General features: G+C 43.7%; 1 protein-coding gene across 1 annotated transcript in view; it reads left to right on the top strand.

Moving 5' to 3' along the window:
* Positions 1-27898, top strand: part of noxa1 (NADPH oxidase activator 1) — a 58316-nt gene that overhangs the window by 12691 nt on the left and 17727 nt on the right. The window contains exons 4-12 of the mRNA XM_061816489.1: positions 237-345; positions 7458-7574; positions 9204-9311; positions 16411-16470; positions 16551-16588; positions 24889-25027; positions 25114-25182; positions 26074-26161; positions 26478-26587. Coding sequence (XP_061672473.1) covers positions 237-345; positions 7458-7574; positions 9204-9311; positions 16411-16470; positions 16551-16588; positions 24889-25027; positions 25114-25182; positions 26074-26161; positions 26478-26587 — 838 coding nt within the window. The remainder of the gene's footprint in view (positions 1-236; positions 346-7457; positions 7575-9203; positions 9312-16410; positions 16471-16550; positions 16589-24888; positions 25028-25113; positions 25183-26073; positions 26162-26477; positions 26588-27898) is intronic.

The following is a 27898-nucleotide window of genomic DNA, read 5'->3' as shown; positions in this document are numbered from 1 at the left end:
CTGCACTTTCTTCAACTGTGCTAACCTTTCCAGCCCGCTTTATCTCAACGGAGAAGGTATTGTGCTCTACAAGAATGGCATACTAGTTACGAACCAATTCTCCAGCATTTAAACGGAAGTTAAAAAGAAGTTCTTGAATTAAACATTATTTAAAATGTCCTTAGTTCTGCATTGCATCACTCTATTTGATATGCATGATGTTATATCAGTTCAGTATATTCTCTATTCTTCTGCAGGTTGGAAGAGGCACTGTCTGACTGTGTCTGGGCACAGAAACACTTGAGAGGAAATATGGTCATTGACTATAGACAACTTGGGCTGCGTTATAAGCTCTACAGCTGGCAGGTGTGATACGGGTCTCCACATGCACATGCAATTCTTACTCATAATATTTTTAGATCACAATGCATCCTCAACATTTCCTAAATTTGGACTGAATTTACAGGTGCTTATAATAAAATGTTACAAAAGTCAAAAGTTGTCTCAGATGATGAGACCACTTAACCCTGCACACCTAACCCTACTGACAAGAATGTTATACAGCGGTTGAAAATCATATTTAACACATCAACATTTTTTCCATTGAATATATTTCCAAAGGGGTGATTGACATGAAAATTTCACCAGACGGTAACAACCCAAGTTAATCATACATATAAAGAAAGTAGAACAAATAGTATAAAAAATTAAGTTATGTGTAATAATGTGAAATGACATACAAAAAGTATTGAACTCACCAACCATCCATCCATCCATTTTCTGAGCTGCTTATCCTCACGAGGGTCATGGGAGTGCTGGAGCCAATCCCTGCTATCATCGGGCAGGTGGCAGGGTACACCATGAACTGGTTGCCAGCTAATTGCAGGACACATGGGGACAGCAAACTGTCACACTCACAATCACAATCATACCTAGGGCAATAAATAAATGCAATGTTTTTGGGATGTGAGAGGAAACCGGAATGGCCGGAGAAAACCCACGCAAGCACAGGGAGAAAATGCCAACTCCACACAGGCGGGGCCGGGATTTGAACCCCGGTCCCAAGAACTGTGAGGCCAACAGTATACAGCTGCATCACCGTGCTTCCGCACGGCAACCAGTATTTATTTAATGCAAACAAAAGCTGGTGTGATTATTTTGGCTCATTCTTCTACTCAAGCACTCTTCAAATTGTGATGGTTCCATGGACTTCTTTTATTGACCTTGAGCTTCAGTTCCTTCCATTGATTTTCGATTAGATTCAAGTCAGGTGTGTGGCTGGTCCTTTCTACCAGCTTGTTCAAACCAATTGTGAGTTTCCTTAGCAATATGTTTTGGATGTTCAGCAATGGGATTTGCATTTTGACCATGTATACAGGTCATGGGAGCAGAATGCATTACTCACTGTTTTCTTTGTGACAACTGTACCTGTTAATTCCAGGTCTTTTTGAAGCTCGCCACAGGTGCTGCTTGGGTCTTGGAACACAATTCTGATTATTCTTTGCACTCCTCTGTCAAAAATCTTGTGAGGACCACTTGATTGAGGCAAATTTATGGTGGTATGATTGGCTATCCCAGTCACTCACATTCGAAAAATGTGTGGGTGTGGTCAGTAATGCCCGCAGATATAAAGTTGCAGGTGTGATTAGGGATGGAATCTCAAGTCCTTAAAATAACTTACTGAGTTGTTATACCCGACCGAGTATGTAGTTGTTACCTAATACCATAATCATAATTTATTGACACTGCACAGGCAGACATTTTTGAAGAGGTCAGTAGCCATTCATTTTCAAAACTAAATATTCATAAAATCAAATAATTTTATTTCATCATGATGTATTGTCGGCATCATGGTGGATCAGCTGGTAAAGCGTTAGCCTCACATTTCTGAGGTTCCTGGTTCAATCCCGGACCCGCCTGTGTGGAGTTTGCGTGTTCTCCTCTGTGTGGGTTTTCTCCAGGCACTCCGGTTTCCTTCCACATCCCAAAAACATGCAAAATTAATTGGACACTCTAAATTCCCCTTAGGTGTGGTTGTGAGTGTGGCTGTTTGTCTCGATGTGCCCTGCGATTGGCTGGCAACCAGTTCAGGGTGTACCCTGGCTCCTGCCCGTTGAAAGCGGGGATAGGCTCCAGCACTCCCCGCAACCCTCCTGAGGATAAGCGGCAGAGAAAATGGATGGATAGATAGATGATGTATTGTTATAATCTACCATAATTTACGGTGGTATCTGTTGTCAATCCATTGATAAAAGCTATCAGTAGATGATCTTTATCTTCCTAAAGCATGTAGAGGGGAAAAATTTTCAACTTCAAGGAAATGCGGTACCAAGGGAAAAAATGACCATTCGCATTTAGATATATGGACAGACTAACGTTAGAACTGAGATCAAGTCAAAGAAAATCACAATCTCATACTTATTGTAGTTAGATACTGAAAATTTACCTGTGTTATAGCCCAGAAATGTTTTCAGGGATATTAACATCTAGTCATACATAATACATCTAATAATCTGGGAAACCAGTGACTGCTGTGAAAGGGCAGATGACATCAAGAGAAAGACCTTGGGTCAGCCTGGAAAGACAGCTGGCAGGAGGGAATATACCCTAATGGGGCCGCCACGGGTAGCTAGCACGAGGCGCCCAGGACAACTGCTCTATGGGTTCCACCCAACATGGCAACAGAAAACTCTAAGAAGAAAACACCCCTTGAATGGGGGCGGAAGATGGCCCATCAGCAGACAACATGGTAACAAACACAGGAACGGAAAAGACTGAGAACGTTTATCAGCATAAATAAAGCTCCGACGGTCGAAGCAGGACTTAAGCTCCAAATCTGCGTTTGTGGTTGGGCAAAGGTTACCTCAACTCAGGGCCTGAAGATTCACCAGGGCCAGAAACAGTAGCTAAAGAAGGGACAGTGGGTAGGTTGCATTGACAGTTACTTTTTGAGAAGCAGGTCGAGTCAGTCGACAGACTTTCAGCAGCAGGATGCACACCATAGTCTCCAGGACATTAACACCCCTCTTCCCAGTGGAGGAGGAGGAGGAACCGGGCACAGGAGAGCAACCTGGACCCAAGCCACCACTACAACCAACCACAGAGAGGAAGATCCATTGATCAAATGGCCAGAGGCCTGCGAAAAGGCTTCGGGGAAGAAGGTCAACATGGATCTCTGCGGCATTTTGGAAGGGATCAGAGGCAGAAGTACAAAGAAGCTGGAAAGGATGGGTGACCTCATTTATACGTATGGGACGGAACAATTTGGATTGGTGGAAGGCAAATAGGCTGCCCTAGCTATCCTCCAAAAGTCCAGAAGGTAGAAAAAGATAGATCGCCTGATCAAGGAGAGGAGGCAGGCGAAGACGTTGTGGAGGAAGCCACAGAGGAGAAGAAGGAGGACATAAAACTGTTGCAGGAAGAAATCCAGGATAGGCTGTCAGCACTGAGGAGAGCTGGAAACCTTCGGAAAGCATGTAGAAGGAAAGAGCATGCAAGATCACGCTTCTATCAAGACCTCTTTGTGAAGAGTCTCTTTGCAAAGGAAAAAAGCTGAAGTCTCTCTGTGACGAAAGCCATCCTGGAAGAACACCTGAAAAAATCCTGCACCGATGACTGCTGTCATTAAGAAGTTATGCTCCCACTGGATATGCCACCAATCGATCCACCAGAGAACGAGCTGGACGTCAGTCCACCCAGGTGTGGTGAGGTAATCTATATTCTGTGTTGAGCAAGGGCTGCATCAGCTCCGGGTCCCAATAGAGTTCCATACTGGCTCTTCAAAAACACACCCAATGTGCTGCATTTCCTCTGGAAGCTGATGAGGGTTGTGCGGCAGAAGTGAGAGATACCAACTGCATGGCATAGAACTGGAGGGATTCTTATCCCAAAGGAGAAAGACTCATCAGAGATTGGGCAGTTCCGACAGATCAGCCTCCGAAATGTCGAAGGAAAATTTTCTTCAGCGTGCTTGCTCATAGGCTAGCAGAATACCTGCGAGGTAACAACATAATTGACACGTCAATCCAGAAAGCAGGAATACCTGGCTTCTACGGATGCATAGAACAGACTAGCGTCATTTGGCATCAGATCCAAGTCGCCAAAAAAGAGGGAAGAGATCTTCATGTGGTGTTCCTGGACCTAGCAAACGCCTTTGGCTCAGTCCCTCATAATCTTCTGTGGACTGCGCTTAGTATTTCAAGGTTCTAGCGGCGCTTACAACTTTGTTTAGGGCCTACTTCAAGGATATCCAGCTCTGTGTTACAACAGCAGGGTTTACCACTGAATGGCAACACCTGGAAGTGGGAATCATGGCTGGGTGTACCATCTCCTCGCTGCTATTCACCCTGGGCATGGAGGTCATCAACCGAGCCTCTCGCTGGGTGGTTGGTGCGCAGCGAATAAGACCTGGAGTGAGGCTGCCTCAAATCAGAGCCTATATGGATGACCTTACCACACTTACCACAACCAAGACCTGCACTAACAAAAAGCTCCAGGAAAACATTGAGCTGGCTCGCATGAAGATTAAGCCGAGTAAATCTAGCAGCATCTCCATCGTCAAGGGAAAACTGTCAAACCACCATTTTCACATTGGTAACAATCAATCAATTCCAACTCTCTTTGAGAAGCCTGCAAAGAACTTAGAATGGTGGTACGATGCTTCTCTTAAGGACAAGGATCAAGCAGAGCAGCTCAGTACGGAGGTGGCCAGTGACCTGAAAAGAATTGACAGAACCCTGCTTCCTGGGAAGTTGATGCTCTGGTGAACGGGCAGAGGCAGCACTCAGACACAAGGACATCGTTGACCAAGTGCAGGAGGGGAGAAGTGACCTTAAGCTTGGGCACAGTAGACCAGTATGGAGCAAGGCCACTAATTCTGAGCAGCGCAAGCTGGTGTTCCAGGAGGTACGTTGAGAAGAGGAAGCACAGAGGTGCGCCCAAGCTCTGTCGCAGGCCAAGCAAGGGCAGTGGTTGGCCTGGGAAGGAGTGGAGGCAAGTTAGATTACCTGGAAAGAGCTTTGGGAGAAGGAGGCATTCAGGGCAAGCTTTACCATCAGAGCTGTATATGACGTCTTGCCTTCTCCCACGAACCTAAACCAGAGGTATGCCAAAGATCCCAAGTGCCTGTTTTGCCCAAGTCCTGCCACACTGAAGCAAATCCTGGTTGCTTTGCAAGACCAGCCTTACTCAAGGCCGATACATCTGGCGGCACAACCAAGTGTTGATGTGTCTCTCTGGTGTTCTGGAAAACCAGCGGATGATGGTGAACGCCCTCCCACCCTTGTCAGCCAATTGGCAACCAAGGCTCTTTGTTCAGGAGGGGCAGTCAAACCGGCCACACCAAAAAGCCACCAGACAGCGGACAGCTGGGGAGTGCATGAGACTGGAAGTAGCTGGCAGACCTGGACAAGAAGCTCTGCTTTCCATCTGAGATTGCAACTACCACCCTACGACCAGATTTAGTGCTTTGGTCTGCTTCTCTCAAGCTCGTCTACATTATTGCGCTAACAGTGACCTAGGAGGGGGCAGTCGAGGAGGCATATGAGTGGAAGCGGCTGAGGTATGCAGGACTTCCGGCCAAAGTGCAACAGGAAGGTCCAGCCAGAGGTACGCTCGGTGGAAGTTGGCTGCAGAGGACCAAAATTTTAAATTGAACAAAGGTTGGGCCAAGGTTGAACAAATTAACCTTTTAATATGGAACCAAACAATTGTGTAAAACTTGTAATACCGGTAGGCCAGCTCTATTTTAATTTGAAATTGCCTTGCGGGCTGCGGGCCAGAGTTTGACACCTATGGTTTATAGCCTCCTCAACATCCAGGCTACTCAGAGAGAGGGGAGTCCGAGGGAAGGCCCATTGGCAGGCAGTCAGAGATCTCTCCAAGGCGGTGGAAAAGGTCAGAGAGTGGCTTGGATAAAAAGGAAAGACCCCAATTAGGCCTTTAGGAGAATTGATGGCACCTAGGGGGTAAACCTGGGACGCTGGGATTCACTGCTGAACCCTCTCGAGAGTGTTGTGGTCCTATCAGCGAAACACTTGATGACGGAAGGAAGCCCACTTGATAACCCGTAGGGTCTCATCACTTATTTAAATATCCTGCAGAGCCTCATCGAAGGCGAAATATGCATGAATAGAGTTATTAACATCTAGTCCTCCATAATACATCAGCGTAACTGAAGTTGTTGATGACGTTTGACGTAAATGTGCTCGCAGTACGTGAAGAAGCTTGTAACATGTAAATTAATGTCAAGACCAACGTTCCCTCTAATTTTTTACATCTGAGCAAACACACTCAGCCTGTGAGCCCTCCCTTTGACCACCGTGGGCAACATCAGACATATGCACTGTGGTCAGATCAGTGTTATCCATTGAAGTTACATGGCTGATTCAAAGATTCAGATTATAGCATTTGTATTCCCATCAGAATATTTTTAAGAACAATTTTGTTTTTCCAAACTTACAACGAAAATGTCAAAAAAACAAAAAAATAACGAAACCAAGGCAACTATGAACTATAAATTTGAAGGATCGCTTCCAACTTTGTTTCATTTTTTTTTAACCCACGATGATATTCCTGTCTGTTGTTCTTAGGTGTAAAATTGAATTATTGCTTGCAGAATATCTTTAGCAATGCATGTTGAAAGCTGAATGATGCTTTCAGTTTTAAGGTTAATGTTATGTTGCCTCCTATATTTAAAATACAAGTTAGCTTTTTGTGCACTGTATTGTCTGTGCTTTTATCATCGATCAGGCTGTGTTAAGGTGGAATTTTAACATTATACATCATCTCATCTTGTACTTTCTACTTTGGCTTCAGACCAGACCTATTTTACTCAAAAAAGAGAAAATCTCATCCAGTTTCACCATTTTTTCTTCGATTATTCACATACCCCAACATTCATTCAAGCAACAGCACATTTTTTTATCATATTTTTTTCGAGTAAACATAAGCAGCATGTCTAACTCTCTTTGCTCTACGTTGCCCAGACTGTGTTGCTAATTAAAACACTGGTGGTGTGCGGTGTTTGTAATTAGGAATGTACCCCTTTAAGACTAAGACTGGCACTTACTGAGGAAATTGACATATGAATGTGTTAGTACGTCAACACAATGTAGCTCCTCGGGTAACTGATGCACCTATGTGGCATCATTGATCCTCTGGTAGTCTCACTGTCCACACACGGAATGGCCAAACAACTTTGACCTCCATAATTTAGCGTCTACACAGAACTCAAAATGCATGTCTATCAATACATATCTGTGGTGACAACGGTCATGATTATGTTAAACAAACCACAGTCATATCTGCATTCATACTACGGAAATACAAAGTGTGAACACGGCAAAATAGTGTTTAATGAAGTTATAAATACCAGTCTCTTCAGTAGAGAATGTGTTCAAAAGACATTTTGGAATCAATTAATGATTGATCCAGTTTAACATAGGGAAGCATCAGCCTAATCTTGAAATGTTTCCTAGGTGTTACATAATACAGCAGCTGTGTACTGCCGAATGGACCAGTGGGAGCAAGCCAGAGATATTCTCTTGTCACACAGTCAAGGGGGGAACTTGGACCTGGCTTTGGATAACATCCTGGTGAGTGTCACTAGTTTTTGTGTAAAAGGGCAGTGGACTGATTGAATCCAATAGTAATTTCAGTTCACAAATGTATTAGAACAATGGTGACGGGATGTCATAAAAAATGTTCACTTATACAGTGAAGAAAATAAGTATTTGAACACCCTGCTATATTTCAAGTTCTCCCACGTAGAAATCATGGAGGGGTCTGAAATTCTCATTGTGGGTGCATGTCCACTGTGAGAGAGATAATCTAAAAAGAAAAATCCAGAAATTTATTTGTATGATACAGCTGAAAATAAGTATTTGAACACCTGTCTATCAGCTCTAATTCTGACCCTGGAAGACCTGTTAGTCCACCTTTAAAAGTCCACCTACACTCCAGGTATTATCCTGAATCAGATGCACTTGTGTGAGGTCATTAGCTGCATAAAAACACCTGTCCACCCCATACAATCAATAAGACTCAAACTTGGAACATGGCCAAGACCAAAGAGGTGTCCAAAGACACCAGAAACAAAATTGTACAACTCCACACGGCTGGAAAGGGCTATGGAGAAATTGCCAAGCAGCCAGGTGAAAAAAGGTCCACTGTTGGAGCAATCATTAGAAAATGGAAGAAGCTAAACATGACGGTCAGTCTCAATCAGAGTGAGCCCCATGCAAGATATCACCTTGCGGGGTCTCAATGATCCTTAGAAAGGTGAGGAATCAGCCCAGGACTACGCAACAGGACTTGGTCAATGACCTGAAAAGAGCTGGGACCACCGTTTCCAAGGTGACTGTTGGTAATACACTAAGACATCATGGTTTGAAATCATGCATGGCATGGAAGGTTCCCCTGCTTAAACCAGCACATGTCAAGGCCCGTCTTAAATTTGCCAATGACCATTTGGAAAATACAGAGGAGTCATGGGAGAAAGTTTTGTGGTCAGATGAGAAAATTTTATTTTTTGGTCATAATTCCACTAACGTGTTAGGTGTTTGGAGGAAGACGCATGATGAGTTCCATCCACAGAACACCATCCCTACTGTGAAGCCAGGGGGTGGTAGCATCATGCTTTGGGGGTGTTTTTCTGCACATGGGACAGGATGACTGCATTGTATTAAGGAGAGGATGAACTTGGCCATGTATTGTGAGATTTTGGTGAACAGCGTCTTTCCCTCAGTCAGAGCACTGAAGATAGGTCATGGCTGGGTCTTTCAACATAACAATGACCTGAAGCGAACTGCCAGGAAAACCAAGGAGAGGCTCCGTAAGAAGCATATCAAGGTTCTGCCGTGGCCTAGCCAGTCTCCAGACCTAAACCCAATAGAAACTCTTTGGAAGCAGCTGAAATTCCATGTTTCTCAGCGACAGCCCAGGAACCTGTCTGATCGAGAGAAGATCTGTGTGGAGGAGTGGGCCAAAATCCCTCCTGCAGTGTGTGCAAACCTGGTGAACAACTACAGGAAATGTTTGTTTTGAAATAACGTTCACTAATAGTGGTCACTATGACAACAACAACAACTACTACTACTACGACTACTACTACTTCCACCACTGGTCTACTATTATGTTATGCTACTGTTTGTTCATCCTAACATTGATTAGCTAAAACAACAGAGGTTATTCCTTTAAGTAAGGATGTTTCTCTTTTAAAACAGAGAAAAGAAATAATTGCGCCTCTCCTGGTACCTGAGGGTGTGGTGTTTCGTCCAAGAAAAAAGGATGTGGAACAGCTCAAGCAGAGAGACTTCTTAGGAAAAGCAAAGGTATGTAGAGATATTTAATTTACCATGAAAAAATTCTGACCCCTTTCGATACAAGGTGCAAAATGTTTGACAGTATATTCAGTGCCTGTTTTTTTTTTTTTTAAATAAACTCTCCTGTTTTGGAACAGTGAGATCAATTGTTTTATTTTAGCACTAGATCACTCGTTCATCTTTTCTGTCTGGTGCAATATTTACAAATAGATCTGATACACACAGTCAGTGGTTGTCCTTTTTGTGGAAGCGCCAAACCAGACGGGTGATGAATGTGCACAGTACAACTTCAATGATCACTGTGTAGAACTGTCTCAGCAGCACTTGTGGCAGGCCGTGCTTCCTCAGAAGCCACAAGAAGTACATCCTTTGCTGGGGTTTTAAGGATGGAGTTGATGTTTGTCTCCCAATTAGGGTTCTGTGAAGATCCTCTTATAGGTTACGTCGCTGTCAAGATCTTCAAGGATGAAGTACAGACCCATGTTGATGGTATCATCCGCAGACCTGTTAGCTCAGGAGGCAAACTGCAGTGGGTCCAATTTGAGACCTGTGACGCTCTTGAGGTCGTCCAGAACAAGGCATTCAAAGGACTTCATGACCACAGATGTCAAGGCAACAGGCCTTTAGTTCTTTGAAGATCTGTCTAACGTCGCATTCATGGATGTTAAACGGTGGAGTGGAAGGTGGTGCGGCTTGTGGTGTGGCTTGGTGGGTGTGTAGTTTGGAAGTGTCTGTTTTGAATCTGCAGTAAAAGCTACTTAGGTCATCGGCTAGCCCGCTTTTGTTTTCTACCGGGGGTGAACGTCGCTTGTAATTAGTGAGGGATGTATTCTGTGAAAACTGATTTGGAGTCATTAGGGCTGAGGTGTTTTTCCAGTTTAATTGCATAGTCCCTCTTTGCAATGTTAATTTCTTTGGTCAGCTGGTTTTTAGTGCGATTGTAGAGGGCCCTGTCCCCACTACGATATGCAATCTCTTTAGCCTGCCAGATTTGCCCAAGTCTGGATGAAAACCACAGCTTGTTATTATTGACGTGTGAAAAGTTTTAGGTGGTACACACACCTCCTCACAATACGTGGTAACAATATGCGTGAATTCATTGAGGCTGCACGCCGAATTTTCAAAGACACTCCAGTCTGTGCAGTCAAAGCAGCTTTGAAGTTCTAATTGTGCCACATTGGTTCACTTTTTAACTGATTTTACAAAAGGCTTTGCACATTTAAGTGCTTGCCTGTATGTAGGTATTAAGTACAGCAAGCGGTGAGCAGCAGTGTTATTTTCCCTTGTCGGACATTTTATGTGCTGCTTGCATTTTGGGTGTTCATTTTCAAGTTTAGCTTCGTTAAAATATTCTAGGATAATGAAGGGTGAGTCTCGTTTTTTTTCTCACTTGTTTACTTGTTCCGCAAGTGTTAGCAGTGCTGCGTTCATGCTAGATTGGAGCAGAATAGACACCGACAAGGATGAAAGATGCAGACTCATGCAGCGAGTAAAATGGCTTACAGTTCAAGTATAATGACTAAAAGTGGGATGCACTGTTTGCTAAATTGTGTGATGTCCGTGCACCATTCATCATTGATACAGGATCATATCCTACCTCCTTTCAATTACTCTGCCAACTCCGCGATGGGATCCGCCCAGTGAAGCTGAAAGCCAGGAAGTATTACCGCTACATCTAGAACGTCCTTACAAAGCCAAGTCTCCGTGAAGAACAGAGCCGCAGAATGTCCAAAGTATTGGCAAGTCATTGTCAGAAGATGAAGTTCATCCATTTTATTGGGAAAGGAGCGTACCTTCATGAGATGAATTCACGGGAGCGCCTGTCTGTGTCCTCTCTGCGGAGTTTAACTTTTTAATTTGGATTCTGCCTCAAGTGCTCCTCCGATGTCTTTGCCTCTACGCTCCATAGAGTGTGCCGATGAGTAACTCGGGGAACAAACTCGGCGATTTCGAAAAATGACTCGATGATGGTTAGCAAGGAACTGCTGTTTTCTTATTCTTTGAAAAGAGTTTTTTTGGGGGCATTTCCATGACAGTCTGGTTTGGGGCCGCCACCAAAAAGGACAAACTCCAACTGCAACGGACAATCTATACATCTTAACGGATTATCGGCACGACTCAACCCACTATTGAGGATTTACGCAACGCGAACAAACTCCAAAGCAGGCAGGATCCATCTTCTTTTTCTTTCGGCTTGTCCTGTTAGGGGTCACCATACCGTGTCATATTTTTCCATCTAAGCCTATCTCGTGCATCTTCTTCTCAAACACCAACTGACCTAACAACATCCATCCACCTTTTCTTTGGTCTTCCTCTCATTCTTTTGCCTGGCAGCTCCATCCTCAGCGCACTTCTACCAATATACTCACCTCTCGCCTCTGAACGTGTCCAAATCATCTAACTCTGCTCTATCTAACCTTGTCTCCAAAACATCCAACTTTGGCTGTCCCTCTTATGAGCTCATTTCTAATCCAATCCAACCTCTTCACTCCAAGCGAGAAACTCAGCATCTTCATTTCTGCCACGTCCAGTTCTGCTTCCTTTCTTCAGTGCCACCGTCTCTAATCTGTACATCATGGCTGGCCTCACCACTGTTTTATAAACTTTGCCCTTCATCCTAGCAGAGACTCCTCTGTCACATAGAACACAGACAGCTTCCGCCAACTGTTCCACCCCACTTGCACCCGTTTCTTCACTTCCTTACCACACTTTCCATTGCTCTGTATTGTTGACCCCAAGTATTTGAAGTAATCCACCCTCGAGTAATCTTCTCCCTGTATCCTCACTCTTCCTCCTCCATCCCTCTCATTCACGCACATATATTCTGTTTCAATTCAGCTAATCTTCATTCCTCTCTTTGGCAGTGCATACCTCCATCTTTCTAACTGTTCCTCCGCCTGTTCCCTGCTTTCATTGCAGATCACAATATCATCTGCGAACATCATGGTCCAAGGGGTTTCCAGTCTAACTTCATATGTCAGCCTATCCATTACCACTGCAAACGGGAAGGGGCTCAGAGCTGATCCCTGATGCAATCACACCTTCACCTTAAATTCTTCTGTTACGCCTATTGCACACATTACCACTGTTCTGCTGCCCTCATACGTCTTGTACTATTCCAACAAATTTCTCCGCCACACCAGACTTACGCATGCATTACCACAGTTCCTCTGTTGGTACTCTGTCACAGGTTTTGTCTAGGTCTACAAAGATACAATGTAGCTCTTTCTGACCTTCTCTATACTTTTCCACAAGCATCCTCAAGGCAAATGGTGCATCTACCATACTCTTTCTAGGCATGAAACCATACTGTTGCTCGCAGATACTTACTTCTGTCCTGAGTATAGCCTCCACTCCTCTTTCCCGTAACTTCATTGTGTGGCTCATCATCTTTACTCCTCTATAGTTTACATAGTTCTGAACATTGCCTTTGTTCTTCAAAATGGGGACTAACACAGTTTTCCTCCATTCTTCTAGCATCTTCTCTCCCGCGAGTATTGTATTGAATAAGTTGGTCAGAAACTCCACACACACGTCACCAAATTGGTTCCATACCTGTACTGGTATGTCATCGGGAACGATTGTCTTTCCATTTTTCATTCTGTTCAGTGCCTTTCTCACTTCCCCCTTACTAATCATGGTGACTTCGCGGTCATTCACACTTGCCTCTTCTACTCCACCTTCTCTCCCATTTTCTCCATTCATTAACTTCTCAAAGTACTCTTCCATCTACTTAGCACACTACTGGCTCCAGTCAACATATTTCCATGGCTATCCTTAATCACTTTTACTTGCTGCACATCCTTCCCATCTCTATCCCTCTGTCTGGCCAACCTGTAGAGAATCTTTTCTCCTTTCGTATCTAACCTGGTGTACATGTCGTCATATGCCTCTTGTTTAGCCTTCCCCACTCCTACCTTTTCCCTATTATGCATCTCAATGTATTTCTTTCGCCTCTCCTCACTCCTCTCCGTGTCCCACTTCTTCTTTGCTCATCTCTTTCCTCTGATAAAATCCTGTATTTTGGGGTTCCACCACCAAGTCTCCTTCTCCTCATTCCTACCAGAAGACACCCGAAGTACTCTCCTGCCTGCATCTCTGAATACCTTGGCAGTAGTATTCCTGTGATCTGAGAGCTCTTCCTGTCAATCTAGAGCCTGTCTCACCGCTTTGTGAAAGGCCACACAACATTTTTCCTTTCTCACCTTCCACCACCTGATTCTCTGGTCTACCTTTGTCTTCTTAGTCTTCCTACCTGCTACCAGAGTCATCCGACACACCACCATCCTATGCTGTCCAGCTACACTCACCCCCACCAGCCAGTAACCTCCTTCAGACTACACCGTCCTTACAAAATATAATCCACCCGTGTGCCTCCAATCTTGTAGGTCACTCTATGTTCCTGTCTCTTCTGGAAATAAGTGTTCACCACTGCCAATTCCATCCTTTTTGCGAAGTCCACCACCATCTGCCCCTCAAAGTTCTTTTGCTGAATGCCGTACTTACCCATCCCTTCTTCATCACCCCTGTTTCCTTTGCCAACCATTGCCATCCATTGAAATCTCTACCAACCACAACTCTCTCTGTCTGGGATGCTCAGGAGTACTTTGTCTAGTTCCTTCCAGAATTTCTCTTTCAACTCAAGGTCACATCCTACCTGTGGAGCATAGCCGCTAATCACATTATACATAATACCCTCAATTTCAAATTTGGTATTCTGGTATTCTTTTCACTTCCAAGACATTCTTAGCCAGCTCTTATGAAATAACCTCTACTCCATTTCTCTTCCCATCTACTCCATGATAAATTAATTTAAACCTTGCGCCTGAACTTCAAGCCTTACTCCCTTTCCACTTTCTCTCTTGGATGTACAATATACAGTGAAGAAAATAAGTATTTGAACACCCTGCTATATTGCAAGTTCTCCCAGTTAGAAATCATGGAAACGTCTGAAATTTTCATCGTAGGTCCATGTCCACTGTGAGAGAGATAATCGAAAAAGAAAATCCAGAAATCACAATGCATGATTTTTTTTTCCACAATTTATTTGTGTGACAACTGCAAATAAGTATTTGAACACCTGTCTATCAGCTAGAATTCTGACCCTCAAAGACCTGATCGTCCGCCTTTAAAAGTCCAGCTCCACTCCATGTATTATCCTGAATCAAATGCACCTGTGTGATTTATTAGTGTGATACAGCTGAAAATAAGTATTTGAACACCTGAGAAAACCAAAGTTATTATTTGGTACAGTTTGCAGTTTCCTTTGTTTCCAATTACAGTGATCAAATATTTCCTGTAGTTGTTCACCAGGTTTTAAAACACTGCAGGAGCGAGTTTGGGTCACTCCTCCACACAGATCTTCCCTCGATCAGACAAGTTTCTGGGCTGACTGTGAGAAACACGGAGTTTCAGCTACCTCCAAAGATTTTCTATTGTATTTAGGTCAAGAGACTGGCTAGGCCACGCCAGAACCTTGATATACTTCTTACGGACCAACTCCTTGGTTTTCCTGGCTGTGTACTTCGGTTCATTTTCATGTTGAACGACCCAGGCACGACCCATCTTCAATGCTCTGACTGAGACAAATATGTTGTTCCCCATCATCTCACAGTACATGGCCACAGTCATGCACTCAGTGCAGTCGTCCTGTCCCATGTGCAAAAAAACACCCCCATGCTTCACATTAGGGATGGTGTTCTTGGGATGGAAATCATCGTTCATCTTCCTCCAAACACAGTTAGTGGAATTATGATCAAAAAGTTTCATTTTGGCCTCATCACTGAGACCCCACAAGGTGATATCTTCCATGGGGCTCCACTCCAATTCAGATTGACTGTCATGTTTAGCTTCTTCCATTTTCAAATGGATGCTCCAACAGTGGACCTTTTTTCACCAATCCACTTGGTAATTTCTTGTAACCCTTTCCTGCTGTTTGGAGATGTACAATTTGGTCTTGGCCATGTTACAAGTATGAGTCTTTCTGATTCTATGGGTTGGACAGGTGTCTTTGTGAAGCTAACGACCTCACACAGGTGCATCTGATTCAGGATAATACATGGAGTGGAGGTGGACTTTTAAAGGCGGACTATCAGGTCTTTGAGGGTCTGAATTCTGGCTGATGGACAGGTGTTTAAACACTTATTTGCATTCACTGTATATATATATATATATATATATATATATATTTTCTTTTTCCCCCCCCTATTTTGTAGACTGCATGATTTGTCACTTTAAACTGCTCCCTTTCCACAATTGACATTGTTAACACACTTATAAGGTATAGTTCCTATAAACAGAAATGTCTCCTCTTCTTTGTTCTCGTTGCTATGTTGTTCCTTGTACTGAGTGCCGTACCAGGGCAGCACCGACTGCTGGAGAAAAGTCTCTTGTGTGTGTTTACGTACTTGGCCATTAAAGCTGATTCTGATTGTAAAGGTATTTCTGTCATCAATTTCTTCTCTTTTATTGATATTTGACACCTGTTACCAGCAGTTTCCTTTTTCTTGAGAACGTTCCAAGTGGTTGTATTGCTTATGGTATTGCTTTTGGCCCATGTTTCAGGTTTTTTTCTGTCACCCTCAAAATATCTTGATTTTCACGCACACTCAACTCTCTGGTTTTTGTGTTTTTTTCTATCTTGTCTTCACAACTCAAATTCAATTGTGAAAAGGATTTTCAATGAGACATTCAATGAGATTTTATATTAAATAATCAATGTAATGCGTGGCACTCACTAATAAGTTTGCTCATATGAAGAATGGGTGCAGTCACTTAAAAGATTGTGCATCAGATCCAGATGTTAAATGGATCTGCAAGAATTATAGCACATTCAAATAACAAAAGAAATCATTATGGGGATAAAGAATAAAAAAAAATGTCACACTTGTACTGCTTATAGAATGTACAGTTCGACTTAAACTGCTGAAAAATGTGTGAGAATGCATATTGGCTGTACTGTATGTACTGTAAATGAAAGTAAAAAGCATTGATTTGTTTCATTTGTGTGAAATCCACCAAGTCTGCAGAGTAGAAATTGTCATTACTGAATCAATATTTAAAAATATGGAATACAAAATATTTATAAATGTTTGCTTGCTACCTGAAGGTGATTTCCTCCATGATTCCAAATGATGATTTTGGGGGATTTGAACCTCTCCGATTACAAGTAAGGCTCTAGTTATTCATTTTATATATATATATATATTAAAACCCTCATCACTGACTGCTTTCATGTCTTCTCAACAGAAACCTGGTTATTATCAGCCCAAAGTGGATGGTGCTCGGTGAGTACCATTGAATCAAAACTACATTTTCGCCATAGTGGTGTGTGAATTTGGGACATTTGTAAGCACAGGCCAGATGCATTCATCTAGCTGGGATGAAAGTATTAACCTTTTTTTATTTTAAAGATATAATTTTAATTCTCTGCTCTCTCTGGATTTGGTACAGTTAGCAAAAACGTGAAGGGAGGAGCGCGCAGGCACCTGTACCACAGAGCTGTGGCCACCGAAGCGTCATGTGAGCAATTGTCTTTGGTGCAAAAACTGTGGGAGAAGTATGTGTTGAATCTTTTCCCTGGGAAAACTGTTGACACGGCCACATATTCTATGGATGTAATGCTGAGTGAAGTCCTCTTTTGATCCAGTGTGAAGCAAATTTTTGAGAAATGGGAAATTGCAACTCAGATGGAAACACACCCTCATGGGGCAGTCACAGAGAGACCTGGAAGGGTGTGATTGACCTCCCTCTCTCCCACCCAATCGGAACCCGAGTGGTGCTTCTCTACATCATCAAAGATTGTCCATGGGAAAAGGGTGTCCATATATACACACGGCACCAGGACACCCTTGGTTGATGTTCGATGATTGACTTTGTAATCAAGTCATTGAACTTGGGGTCAGATGTCTTGGACAGCTGGGTAAAGAGAGAGGTGGAGCCATCTACTGATTGCCAGTGATTGCCAGCGCCACTGATTGTGAGTTGGCTCCGATGATGGGGGAAGATCCCTGGCAGGCCCAAACGTATTGTGAGTGTCTGCTCAGAACATCTGAATCACTTGTCAGTGGGTGTCTGCTGGGAACATCTGAATCCCTTGTCACTGAGTGTCTGCTGGGAACATCCCCTGTAAAAAGGCGTTTCAACTCCCTCCTCCTCCAACAGAACATCACCACGTTCCGTGGAAGATGGAGGACAGTGAGTCCAAGTGGACCATGTTCCGCAGCCGACTGTAGCTGTGTCTGTAAGGTAGTCAGTGCCTGTTGTGGCGGCAATCCCAGAGCCCTTTGGTGGACACAATGGTGAAGGACGTCGTCAAGCTGAATTAGGAGTACTATTGAGCCTTTTTGGTCTGTGGGACTTTTGAAACAGTTGATGGGTACTTGCTGGCCAAGGGGAATGCAGCTTTGGTGGTCACTAAGGAAAGAACCCAGACATGGGTGAGTTCGGTGAGGCCATGGTGAATGAATTCTGTACAGCATCAAGGAAATTCTGGTCCAGCATCCTGCATCTCGGGGAGGGGGTGGGGAGACAGTGCAATAACACTGTGTATAGTGGGGATGGGATGCTGTGAACTTTGACTCTGGATGATGTGAGTCGGTGGGGAGAATACTTCAAAGACATCATCAATTTCACTAACGTGCTTTCCCATGAGGAAGCATAGTCTTCGGTCTCTCAGGCAGGCTCTCGGTGGCAGGGCTGCAATGGTGGATGAGCTTCCCCTGTAGTTCCTAAAGGCTCTGGATGCTGTCGGGGTGTCCTGTTTGACACACCTCTGCACCATCGCGTGGGCATCAGGGACAGTGCCTCTGGATTTGCAGACTGGGCTGGTGGTCCCCCTTTTTAAGAAGGGGGACCGGAGGCTGTGTTCCAACTCCAGGGGTATCACATTCCTACTTGGTAAAGATTATTCAGGGGTGCTGGAGAAAAGGGTCCATCAGGAAGTCGAATTTCTGTTTCAGAAGGAGCTTTGTGGTTTTCTTTCTGGTCATGGGACAGTGGACCAGCTCTTCACCCTCGTCAGGATCCTCGAGGGTCCATGAGAGCTTGGCCAACCAGTCTGTATGTGTTTTGGAGAAGGCCTTCAAATGTGTCCCTTGGGGAGTCCTGTGGGGGGTGCATCGGGAGTATGGAGTACTTTCTTCTTTTCCTTTCGGCCTATCCCATTCGTGGTTGTCACAACACATAATCTTTTTCCATGTAAGCTTATCTCCTGCATCTTCCTCTTGAACACCCACTGCCCTCGTGACTTCCCTCACAACATCCATCAAACTTCCCTTTGGTTTTCCTCTCACTCTTTTGCCTGGCAGCTCCATCCTCAAGACCCTTCTACCAATATACGCACTCTCTCACTGTCATGATCCTGCCGCCCCAGCACGAGCTGTGCGGGTGTCCGCGCAGGTGCGCTGATTGGAAGGTGCACACCTGCGCCTCATGCAGCCTGATTATGCTGTGGATTTATATGACCGCGATGACAACTGGCCGGCGCCAGTTCGCTGATCTTCATGTCCCGTTCGTGTGCTCCAGTATCCCTGATTGAACCTGTGTGTATCGACCTTCGCCCGACGTCCCAGCTACCGCTGCTGCACCGGACTGCCTGCTCGATCCCCGACCCCGGCATATAATAAACGTTTCTCCTTGAACTACCTTGCGTCTTCCGAGTTCCTGCATTTGGGTCCTACTCTCGTTCCGATGGGATGTGACACTCACCTCTGGATATGTCCAAACCTTCGAAGTCTGCTTTCTCGAATCTTTGTCTGCAAAATATCTAACTTTGGCTGTCCCTCTAATGTACTCATTCCTACTCCTATCCAACCTGGTCACTCCGAGAGAGAATCTCAACATTTTTATTTCTGCCACCAACAGCTCTGCTTCCTGTTGTCTCTTCAGTGCCACTGTCTCTAATCCGTACATTATGGCTGGCCTCACCACTGTTTTATAAACTGCCCTTCATCCTAGCAGTCTTCTGTTATATAACACAACAGACACCTTCCGCCAGGTGTTCCAGCCTGCTTGGACTGTTTTTTTTTTTCAATCCCTTACCACACTCACCATTGCTCTGGATTGTTGACCCCAAGTATTTGAAGTCCTCCACCCTCACTATTTCCTATCCATGGAGCCTCACCCCCTCCACCACTCTCATTCACGCAGAAAATTTCTGTTTTACTTCAGCTAATCTTCATTCATCTCTTTACCAGTGCATACCTCCATCTTTCTAACTGTTCCTACGCCTGCTCCCTGCTTTTACTGCAGATTACAATGTCATCTTCAAACATCATGGTCCGGGGGATTCCAGTCTAAATAATCGATCAGCCTATCCATGACCACAGCAAATAGGAAGGGGCTCAGAGCTGATCGCTGATGTAGTCCCACCTTCACCTTAAATTCTTCTGTTACACCTACTGCACACATCACCACTATTCTGCTGTCCTCATACATGTCTTGTAATAGTCTAACAAATTTCTCCACCACACCAGACTTACACATGCATTACCACAGTTTCTCTTTTGGTACTCTATCATAGGCTTTCTCGAGATTCACAAAGACACACTGTAGCTCCTTTTAACCTTCTCTCTATTTTTCCACTAGCATCCTCAAGGAAAATAATGCATCTGTGGTACTCTTTCTAGGTATGAAATCATACTGTTGCCAGCAGATACTTCTGTCCTGAGTCTAGCCGTCACTACTCATTCCCATAACTCCATTGTGTGGCTTATCAACTTCATTCCTCTACATTCCCACAGCTCTGCAAATCCTCTTTGTTCTTAAAAATGGGAACTAGCACATTTTGCTCCATTCTTCAGGCATCTTCTTGCCCGTTAGTATTCTGTTGGTCAGAAATTCCAAAGTCACCTCTGCAAATTGCTTCCATACCTACACAGGCATATCATCAGGAGCAACTGGTTTTCCATTTTTCGTCCTCTTTTGTGTTTCGCCCTAACTAATCATTACCACTTCCTGGTCCATCACACTTGCCTCTTCGACTCTTTCTTTTTTTTCATTCATCAACTTCTACTTACTCTGTATATTGGTTCTATCTATTTCGCACACTAATGGCACCAGTCAACACATTCTCATCTCTTTCCTTAATCACCCTTGCCTGCTGCACATCCTTCCCATCTCTAGCCCTCTGTTTGGCCAACCTGAAGACTTCCTTTTCTCCTTCTTAAGTGTCGAACCTGGTGTACATGTTGTTATATGCCTCTTGTTCAGCCTTCCCCACATCTACCTTTGTCCTACGTCTCAATTTATTCCTTACGCCTCTCTTCAGTACTCTCAGTGTCCCACTTCTTTGCTAACTTCTTTCCTTGTATGACTTCCTGTATTTTGGGGTTCCACCACCAAGTCTCCTTCTCCACTTCTTGCAGAACACAGAGCGAGTATTCTCCTGCCTGTCTCTCTGATCACCTTGGTTGGAGTAGTCCAGTCTTCCTGTAGCACCTCCTGTCCATCGAGAGCCTGTCTCACCTCTTTCCAAAAAGCCGCACAACATTCTTCCTTTCTCAGCTTCCACCACATGGTTTTCTGCTCTACCTTTGTCTTCTTTATCTTCCTACCCACCACCAGACTCATCCTACATGCCACCATCCTATGCTGTTGAGCTACACTCTCCCCTTCCACTACTTTACAGTCAGTAACCTCCTTCAAATTACATTGTCTGCACAAAATGTAATCCACCTGCGTGCTTCTACCTCCACTCTTGTTGATCACCCTATGTTTCTATCTCTTCTGGAGAAAGGTGTTCACTACTGCCATTTCCATCCTTAATGCAAAGTCAACCACCATTTGTCCCTCAAAGTTCGTTTCCTGGATGCCGTATTTACCCATCACTTCTTCATCACTAACATGTCCATTACATTCTTCACCAATCACAACACTCTCTCTCTGGGATGCTCAGAACTACTTCATCTAGTGCCTTCGAGAATTTCTCTTTCAACTCTAGGTCACATCCTACTTGTGGGATAATCAGATTAGACATAACACTTTCAATTTCAAGTTTCAGCCTCATCACTCGATCTGATACTCTTTTCACCTCCATGACATTCTCGTCAGCTCTTCATTTAAAATAACCCCTACTCTATTTCTCTTCCCATCTACTCCATGGTAAAATAATTTAAACCCTGCCCCTCAACTTCTAGCCTTACTATCTTTCCACCTGCTTTCTTGGATGCAGAATGTATCAACCTTTCTCCTCATTATCATGTCAACCAACTCTTGAGGTTTTCGTCGTAGTCCCATCATTCAAAGTCCCTACACTCAGTTTTAGACATTGCATTCCTCTTCTTCTTCTGCTGACAAATCTGCTTTCCTCCTCTTCTTTGTCTTCGACCCACAGTAGCTAAATTTCCACCGACGCCCTGCAGGTTAACGGTGCCGGGATGGACGTTGTTCACCCGGGCCACGACCTGGTAATGGATTTTCTTTTGATGAATTCTCATATTTGTTCGGCAAAATTTTAAGCCGGATGCCTTTCCTGATGCAACCCTCTGCATTTATCCGGGGTTGTGTCCGGCCTGCAGTCTCGATAAGATCAGTGTCAGGGTTTGGTCCTTATTGCCGATAGTAAGTCATAGTCATTTCCCGTGAGGGTTGGAGTCAGTGAAGGCTGCTCTTTGTCACCAATTCTCTTCAGAACTCATATGGACAGAATTTCTAGGCACAGCCCAAGCATAGAGGGGGTCCAGTTAGGTCGCCTTAGTATTGCATCTGTTTTTTGAAGACGATGGAGTTTTGTTCGCTTCATAAAGCCACAACACTAGAGCATTCACAGCTGAGTGTGAAGTTGCTGGGATGAAAATCAGCACCCCCAAATCTGAGACCATCATCCTCGTGCCCTCTCCAGGTCAAAAATAACATTCTGCCCCAAGTGGAGGAGGTAAAGTATCTTGGGGTCTTGTTCACGAGTGAGGGAAGAATGGAAGGTGACATCAACAAGCGAATTGGTTCAGCGCCTATGCAGACATTGTATTGGTTCGTTGTGATAAAGAAGGAGCCAAATCGAAAGGTGTAGCCCTATTTATTTATCGATCTACGTTCCTATGGTAATAACCTGTGGTTGATGACCAAATGAACAAGATCCCAAAACAAGCTGGTGTTTTTACTGATGCTGCAAGTTCAGAAGTGGAAACATCATAAATAAATCATTCTAGGTGAATGGTAATTGGATTTCACTTGTATTGCGTTTCCGTACCTTTACTCAAAGTCATTTACAATCAATTACCTACTTCTTGGACTACCGTAAAATTATATGTTGAGCACACTGGTGTAGAAGCTGCAACGTTGCAAGCGTTGGCCTCACACTTCTAAGGTCCTGAGTTCAATCCCAGACCTGCCTGTGTGGAGTTTGCATGCTCTCCCCATGTCTGCATGGGTTTCCTCCTCCAAAAACATGCAACATTAATTAGACACTCTAAATTGCCTGTAGGTGTGATTGTGGGTGTAGCTGTTTGTCTCTATGTGCCCTGCGATTTGCTGCCAACCGGTTCAGGGTGTACCCTGCCTCGTGCCCATTGACAGCTGGGATAGGCTCTGGCAGTCCCCGGGACCCCCATGAGGATAAGCGGTGAAGAAAATGGATGGATGGAAGAACAGATGTAGTGAAAGAAGACATTTGGCCTCTTGATTTTAGAGAGGAAAATGCGGAAGAGGGGCTCTCGTGAAAAAAGATGATGCACTCTGGCGAACCCTAATGAGACTAGTTGAAAGGAAAAGAAGCGGACACATGGTTTACAGCGGCTGAAATAAGTATTTAACGTCAATATTTTTCATATTAAAATTTCCAAATGGGGCATGGTGGCTCAGCTGGAAAGCGTTGGCCTCACAGTTCTGAGGTCCCGGGATCAATCTCAATTGGCTGGCAACCAGTTCAGGTTGTACCCTGCCTCCTGCCCGTTGATAACTGGGATAGGCTACTCCCCGTGACCCGTGTTAGGATAAGCGGCTAAGAAAATGGATGGATGGATATTTCTGAAGGTGATATTGACAATGGAAACTTAATTAGATGCTGCGAACAACCCAAGTAATCCATCCATCCAATGAATGCATGTTTTTTGGATGAGGGAGGAAACCGGAGTGTGCGAAGAAAACCCATGCAGGCACTGGGGAGAACATCCAATCTCCACACAGGCGGGGTCTCGATTGAACCATGGTCTACAGAACTGTGAGGCTAACAATCTGCAACTTGGCCACAGTGCTGCCAAGTAATCCATTCATACAAAAAGGTAGAACAAATAAGATTAGAAATTAAATCGTGTAGGATCATGTGAAAGGATAGGTAAAAAGTATTCAGTATTTATCACTTTGTACAGAAGACAAAGGTAAACCAGGTGGTGTAAGCTGAGAAAGGAAGAATGTTGTGCGGTCTTCCAGAAAGGGGTGAGACAGGCTCTCGATGGACAGGAGGAGCTTCCGTAAGATTGGACTACTACAGCCAAGGTGATCAGAGACAGGAGACCTGGTGGTGGAACCCTAAAATACAGGAAGTCATACGAGGAAAGAGATTAGTGGAGAAGAAGTGGAACAGTGAGAGGAGTGAGGAGAGGCGAAAGGAATACATTGAGATGCGACGTAGGGAAAAGGTAGAGGTGGCGAAGGCTAAACAAGAGGCATATGACGACATGTACACCAGGTTGGACATGAAAGAAGGAGAAAAGCATCTCTACAGTTTGGCCAGACGGAAGGATAGAGATGGGAAGGATGTGCAGCAGGTAAGGGTGATCAAGGATAAAGATGGAAATCTGTTGACATCAAGATGAGATAGATTCTGATATACCGCAGACACTCGACAGGAAGTGTCAGTGGAAAGCATAAGTGAAATGTATTTGTGTGTTCTGATGTTCTGCCAATGTTCACAGAATTTTTACCAACTTCAATCTCACATAGAAGGCCCCAGAATATTATTTGTTGTACGAAAAAAAGGGGAGGGGAGACTTTGCTTGTACAACTCTATATATTTATGCTTTATGTAATCATCAGTCATTATAAGAATGTCTTTTGTTCATCTTCACCGTTCACTTCAGCCCTGATTGTGTTAAACGCTCCGTAGACTGTACAATATTTTATTTCTTAGAAATGTTTTTCAGAAGCCCATAACTGTTCCTTCCATAACTACTGGTCCACTGTTGTTGATGTCATTCATCTTTGTCTGCAAACAATATTATAATATTAAAATTATCTGAACTGTATCAACAGTTCTGAAAATAATCCTTCTGCGTTTTGGTTGACACAGGCAAAGGTATTAGCAGTATTTTTATTGGTGGTGTTCAATATTGTAGAGCTGCACTTCACCATACCACACCAGAGCCACTTGTCATATTTTGGCTACCTCATCGATGAGAATGTCAAACTATTTGGAACAGTTTTGAGCATATGGTAAAATCAAGGCTGATTATCTTTTTAAAGGCAAAATTTACCGGTGCATTGTGATTAATAAAGGAACGATTTAGCATACGCCCTTACATGCATTAAAAAAAGATATATAATTTGAAGGCCCAAGTGTCCAAGCACCAATTTCTGCATGAAAATCCAATATTATTTGCAGACAATACAAAGTTTCCATTTATTTATTTATTTATTTACTATTTGACAGGGAATCTCGCTACATGTGTATGACAGTTCCTTACATGGCTCGAGGCCCAGGTCATTTGACAGTGCCAGGAGGGTCCAAGGTATTTTTATTTGAAGATCAGGACAAGGATGGGATGGCAACTGTCATATATGATGGACAGGTAAGAGAAAGCGAACATAGTATAATACAAACAATAAAATACAAAAGTTAATATGCTTCAGTTGATTTAAAATATTTTCTTTCCAGAGAGGACTTGTGCCAATGTCTTTGCTAAAGCCAGCAGATATCAAGAAGACCAAAGGCAAAACTGAAAATGTAATTCATTATTTCATTAAATATTACACAGTTTTTTGTGATTTCTGTGGCTCCACAGTATTGCGCTCAGATGACCATTTTAATGACATTATATCTCTGATTCAATTTTCTGATCCTCGTGACACTGAATAAGTTCTAACTTCCATTAGCGTCTGAAGGGTATTTTCCCCTCGTGTCTCGGTAGCAAATGAAGGAAGCACTCTCAAGAGACTGACGTTTGTAGCCCGCCTCTCGCTAGGATAAGATAGTTGTGATAGGCTCCAGGACGCAAGTGACCCAAGTGATTATTAGCGGTCCAGAAAATAAATGAATGAATGAAATCCCTCCTAACCAACCAGAATCCGAAATGCACTTCAACAGATGCCCTTAAGCATTAGCTCACAGCGGTGAGCAAAACACAATGTACCCAAAGTGCAAGCTGGAAAAGTGAGCCTAGTAACTAATAATAGTGGACTTAAACAGCCTCTAAGTTGCTACCTATGTTCTATAGCTATAACACAGACATTTCGATTGGGAGAGGGAGTAAATACAGTATACAGTTGTAACCAACCAGCACCTAATTATGTTTATTCAGCCAGTACTTTAAAACACCTATACCATGAAAGGGAGGAAATGTGCTGCCATCACCGGTAGGTGCCACAATCATTGAGTCTGGTAAATTTATTAACTCTTGAAAACATTATGATACAGTTCAAGTACTGTACTGTGACATTTCCTTGTACAGTATTGACCAGTCCCATGATCAAGGGAGAAAAAAACACACAAAAAAATAACCTACTCAAAGTCAACAGGGGTCAGAGGTCACTTGATTGATATCATAGTTATTGTATATTTTTTTGATAGGATGAAGAGAGGAGGTTTTATCATCACTTTGCTTTATTCATCTTTCAGACCCTTCCTACTGGGATTCCCCTCCCTCCAGCACTAAAGCCACCTGTTCGTCCACAAATATTGTCAAGTTCAGCAGCTCCTGCTTGGGGTAAACTGAAATCTCGTGCTAACACTTTTGTTGTGTTCTTTTTGAAAATCATGATAGTGTAGGGGCACACACAGCTCACTCACATTCCTACACATGACTCAAGACATAATTGGTAACTGCATTTATTTGCAAAGCCAAATTTAATTAACCTTCAAAATATGTAATCTTGAAATCCACTGTTTACAGACACAGTCGTGCTCTTTTAAAATGTTTGACAAAATTGTAATTTATATTTCAGTGTAACTATCCACTCTAAATTGCCCATTTATTATCAGATTAGTGTTTCTTCACACTGTATATATATTACATTTTGCAGGGGGACAGTTATCTTCGGACGTGCCACCCCCATCTTACTCGTCTGCCACCCATTCACAGCTGCCATCCCCAGAACCTCCCAAGTATACAGCCAATTCAGGCAGCAAAAAGGTAAGTTAAATCATTTTTGAAGAGCCGCATACTAGCCAGTGGAGGCCAGTGTAATTTTAGTGCCTGTCCCAGGTCAGGTCATTGGTGACAGTTGCCGCTCATCTTCACAAGGTTTTGCGGGAGTGCTGGTGCCCATCCCAGCTAACTTTGGGCAGGAGGCGGGGAACACCCTGAACTGTTTTCCAGCCAATCGTAGGGCACAGAGACAAACAAGCATTCTCACAATCACACTGAAGGGAAATTTTGAGTCTCTAATTAATTCATGTTTTTGTGCCAAACAAATATGCGTTCATCTAGGATGACACGCTGTGGCAACCCCTAACGGGAAAAGCTGAAAGGCAAACAAGAAGAAGTGATGTGGGAGGAGACCAGAGTGACTGAAGAAAACCCATGCATGCACCGCAAGAACATGCAATTTCCACACAGGCAGGGCTGGGATTTAAATCCCAGTTGTCAAAGGTGTGAGGCCAACACCTTAACCCAGGGGATGGAACCTATGGCTCGCGTGCCATATCTGGCTCTTTTGATGGTTGCATATCGCTCGCAGAGCTGTGAGAGTCGATGTGCGCAGGCGCAGAAGGGTCCAATGCAGCAACTAATTGTGGAAATGATGAAGAAAAAAAGATGAAGATTTCTACAGTTTTCGGCAAGACAGCACAGCCATTCACAGATGGGGGAGTATGCCAAAATATTCCTGCTTAATGTTGCAGAGAATCAAACGAATAACAGTCATGCCTTTGTCAGCATAAACTTCACCATCATACAATCATGATGGCAAATCAAATTGAATTACGTTTGCGATTAACGGATGGAAGTCTCAATGTCTGCATGAAGCTTAATCTGACGACATATGAACCAGACAACAAAGCCATCAGCAAAACCGTGCTGCACCAGAAGTCAGATTATTGGTAAGAAGTACTTTCGGTTAGTAACATCATTAAAATGTTATTTAAAGTGTTGCTCCTACATAAACGTGCAAATACACTCGTATTTTTTTTTTTAATAATGCATGGCTCCTTTGAAATTACATTTTAAATTTTTTGGCATGGCGGCATGGTGGGGCAGCAGGTAAACTGTTGGCCTCACAGTTCTGAGGTCCCGGGTTCAATCCCGGACCTCCATGTTCTCCCCGTGCCTGCGTGGGTTTTCTCCGGGCACTCTAGTTTCCTCCCACATTCCAGCACTCCCACAACCTTTGTGAGGATAAGCGGCTAAGAAAATGGATGGGCGGATGTTTTATGGGTGGCGGGGTGACACGTCTGGTTAGAGCACGGGTCTGCAGCCTAAAATGCCAAATTTTCCATCCAACCA

The sequence above is a fragment of the Syngnathoides biaculeatus genome, chromosome 4 (assembly GCF_019802595.1).
Source record: "Syngnathoides biaculeatus isolate LvHL_M chromosome 4, ASM1980259v1, whole genome shotgun sequence".
Classification (NCBI taxonomy): domain Eukaryota; kingdom Metazoa; phylum Chordata; class Actinopteri; order Syngnathiformes; family Syngnathidae; genus Syngnathoides; species Syngnathoides biaculeatus.
This window is presented reverse-complemented; position numbering and strand designations above follow the sequence as displayed.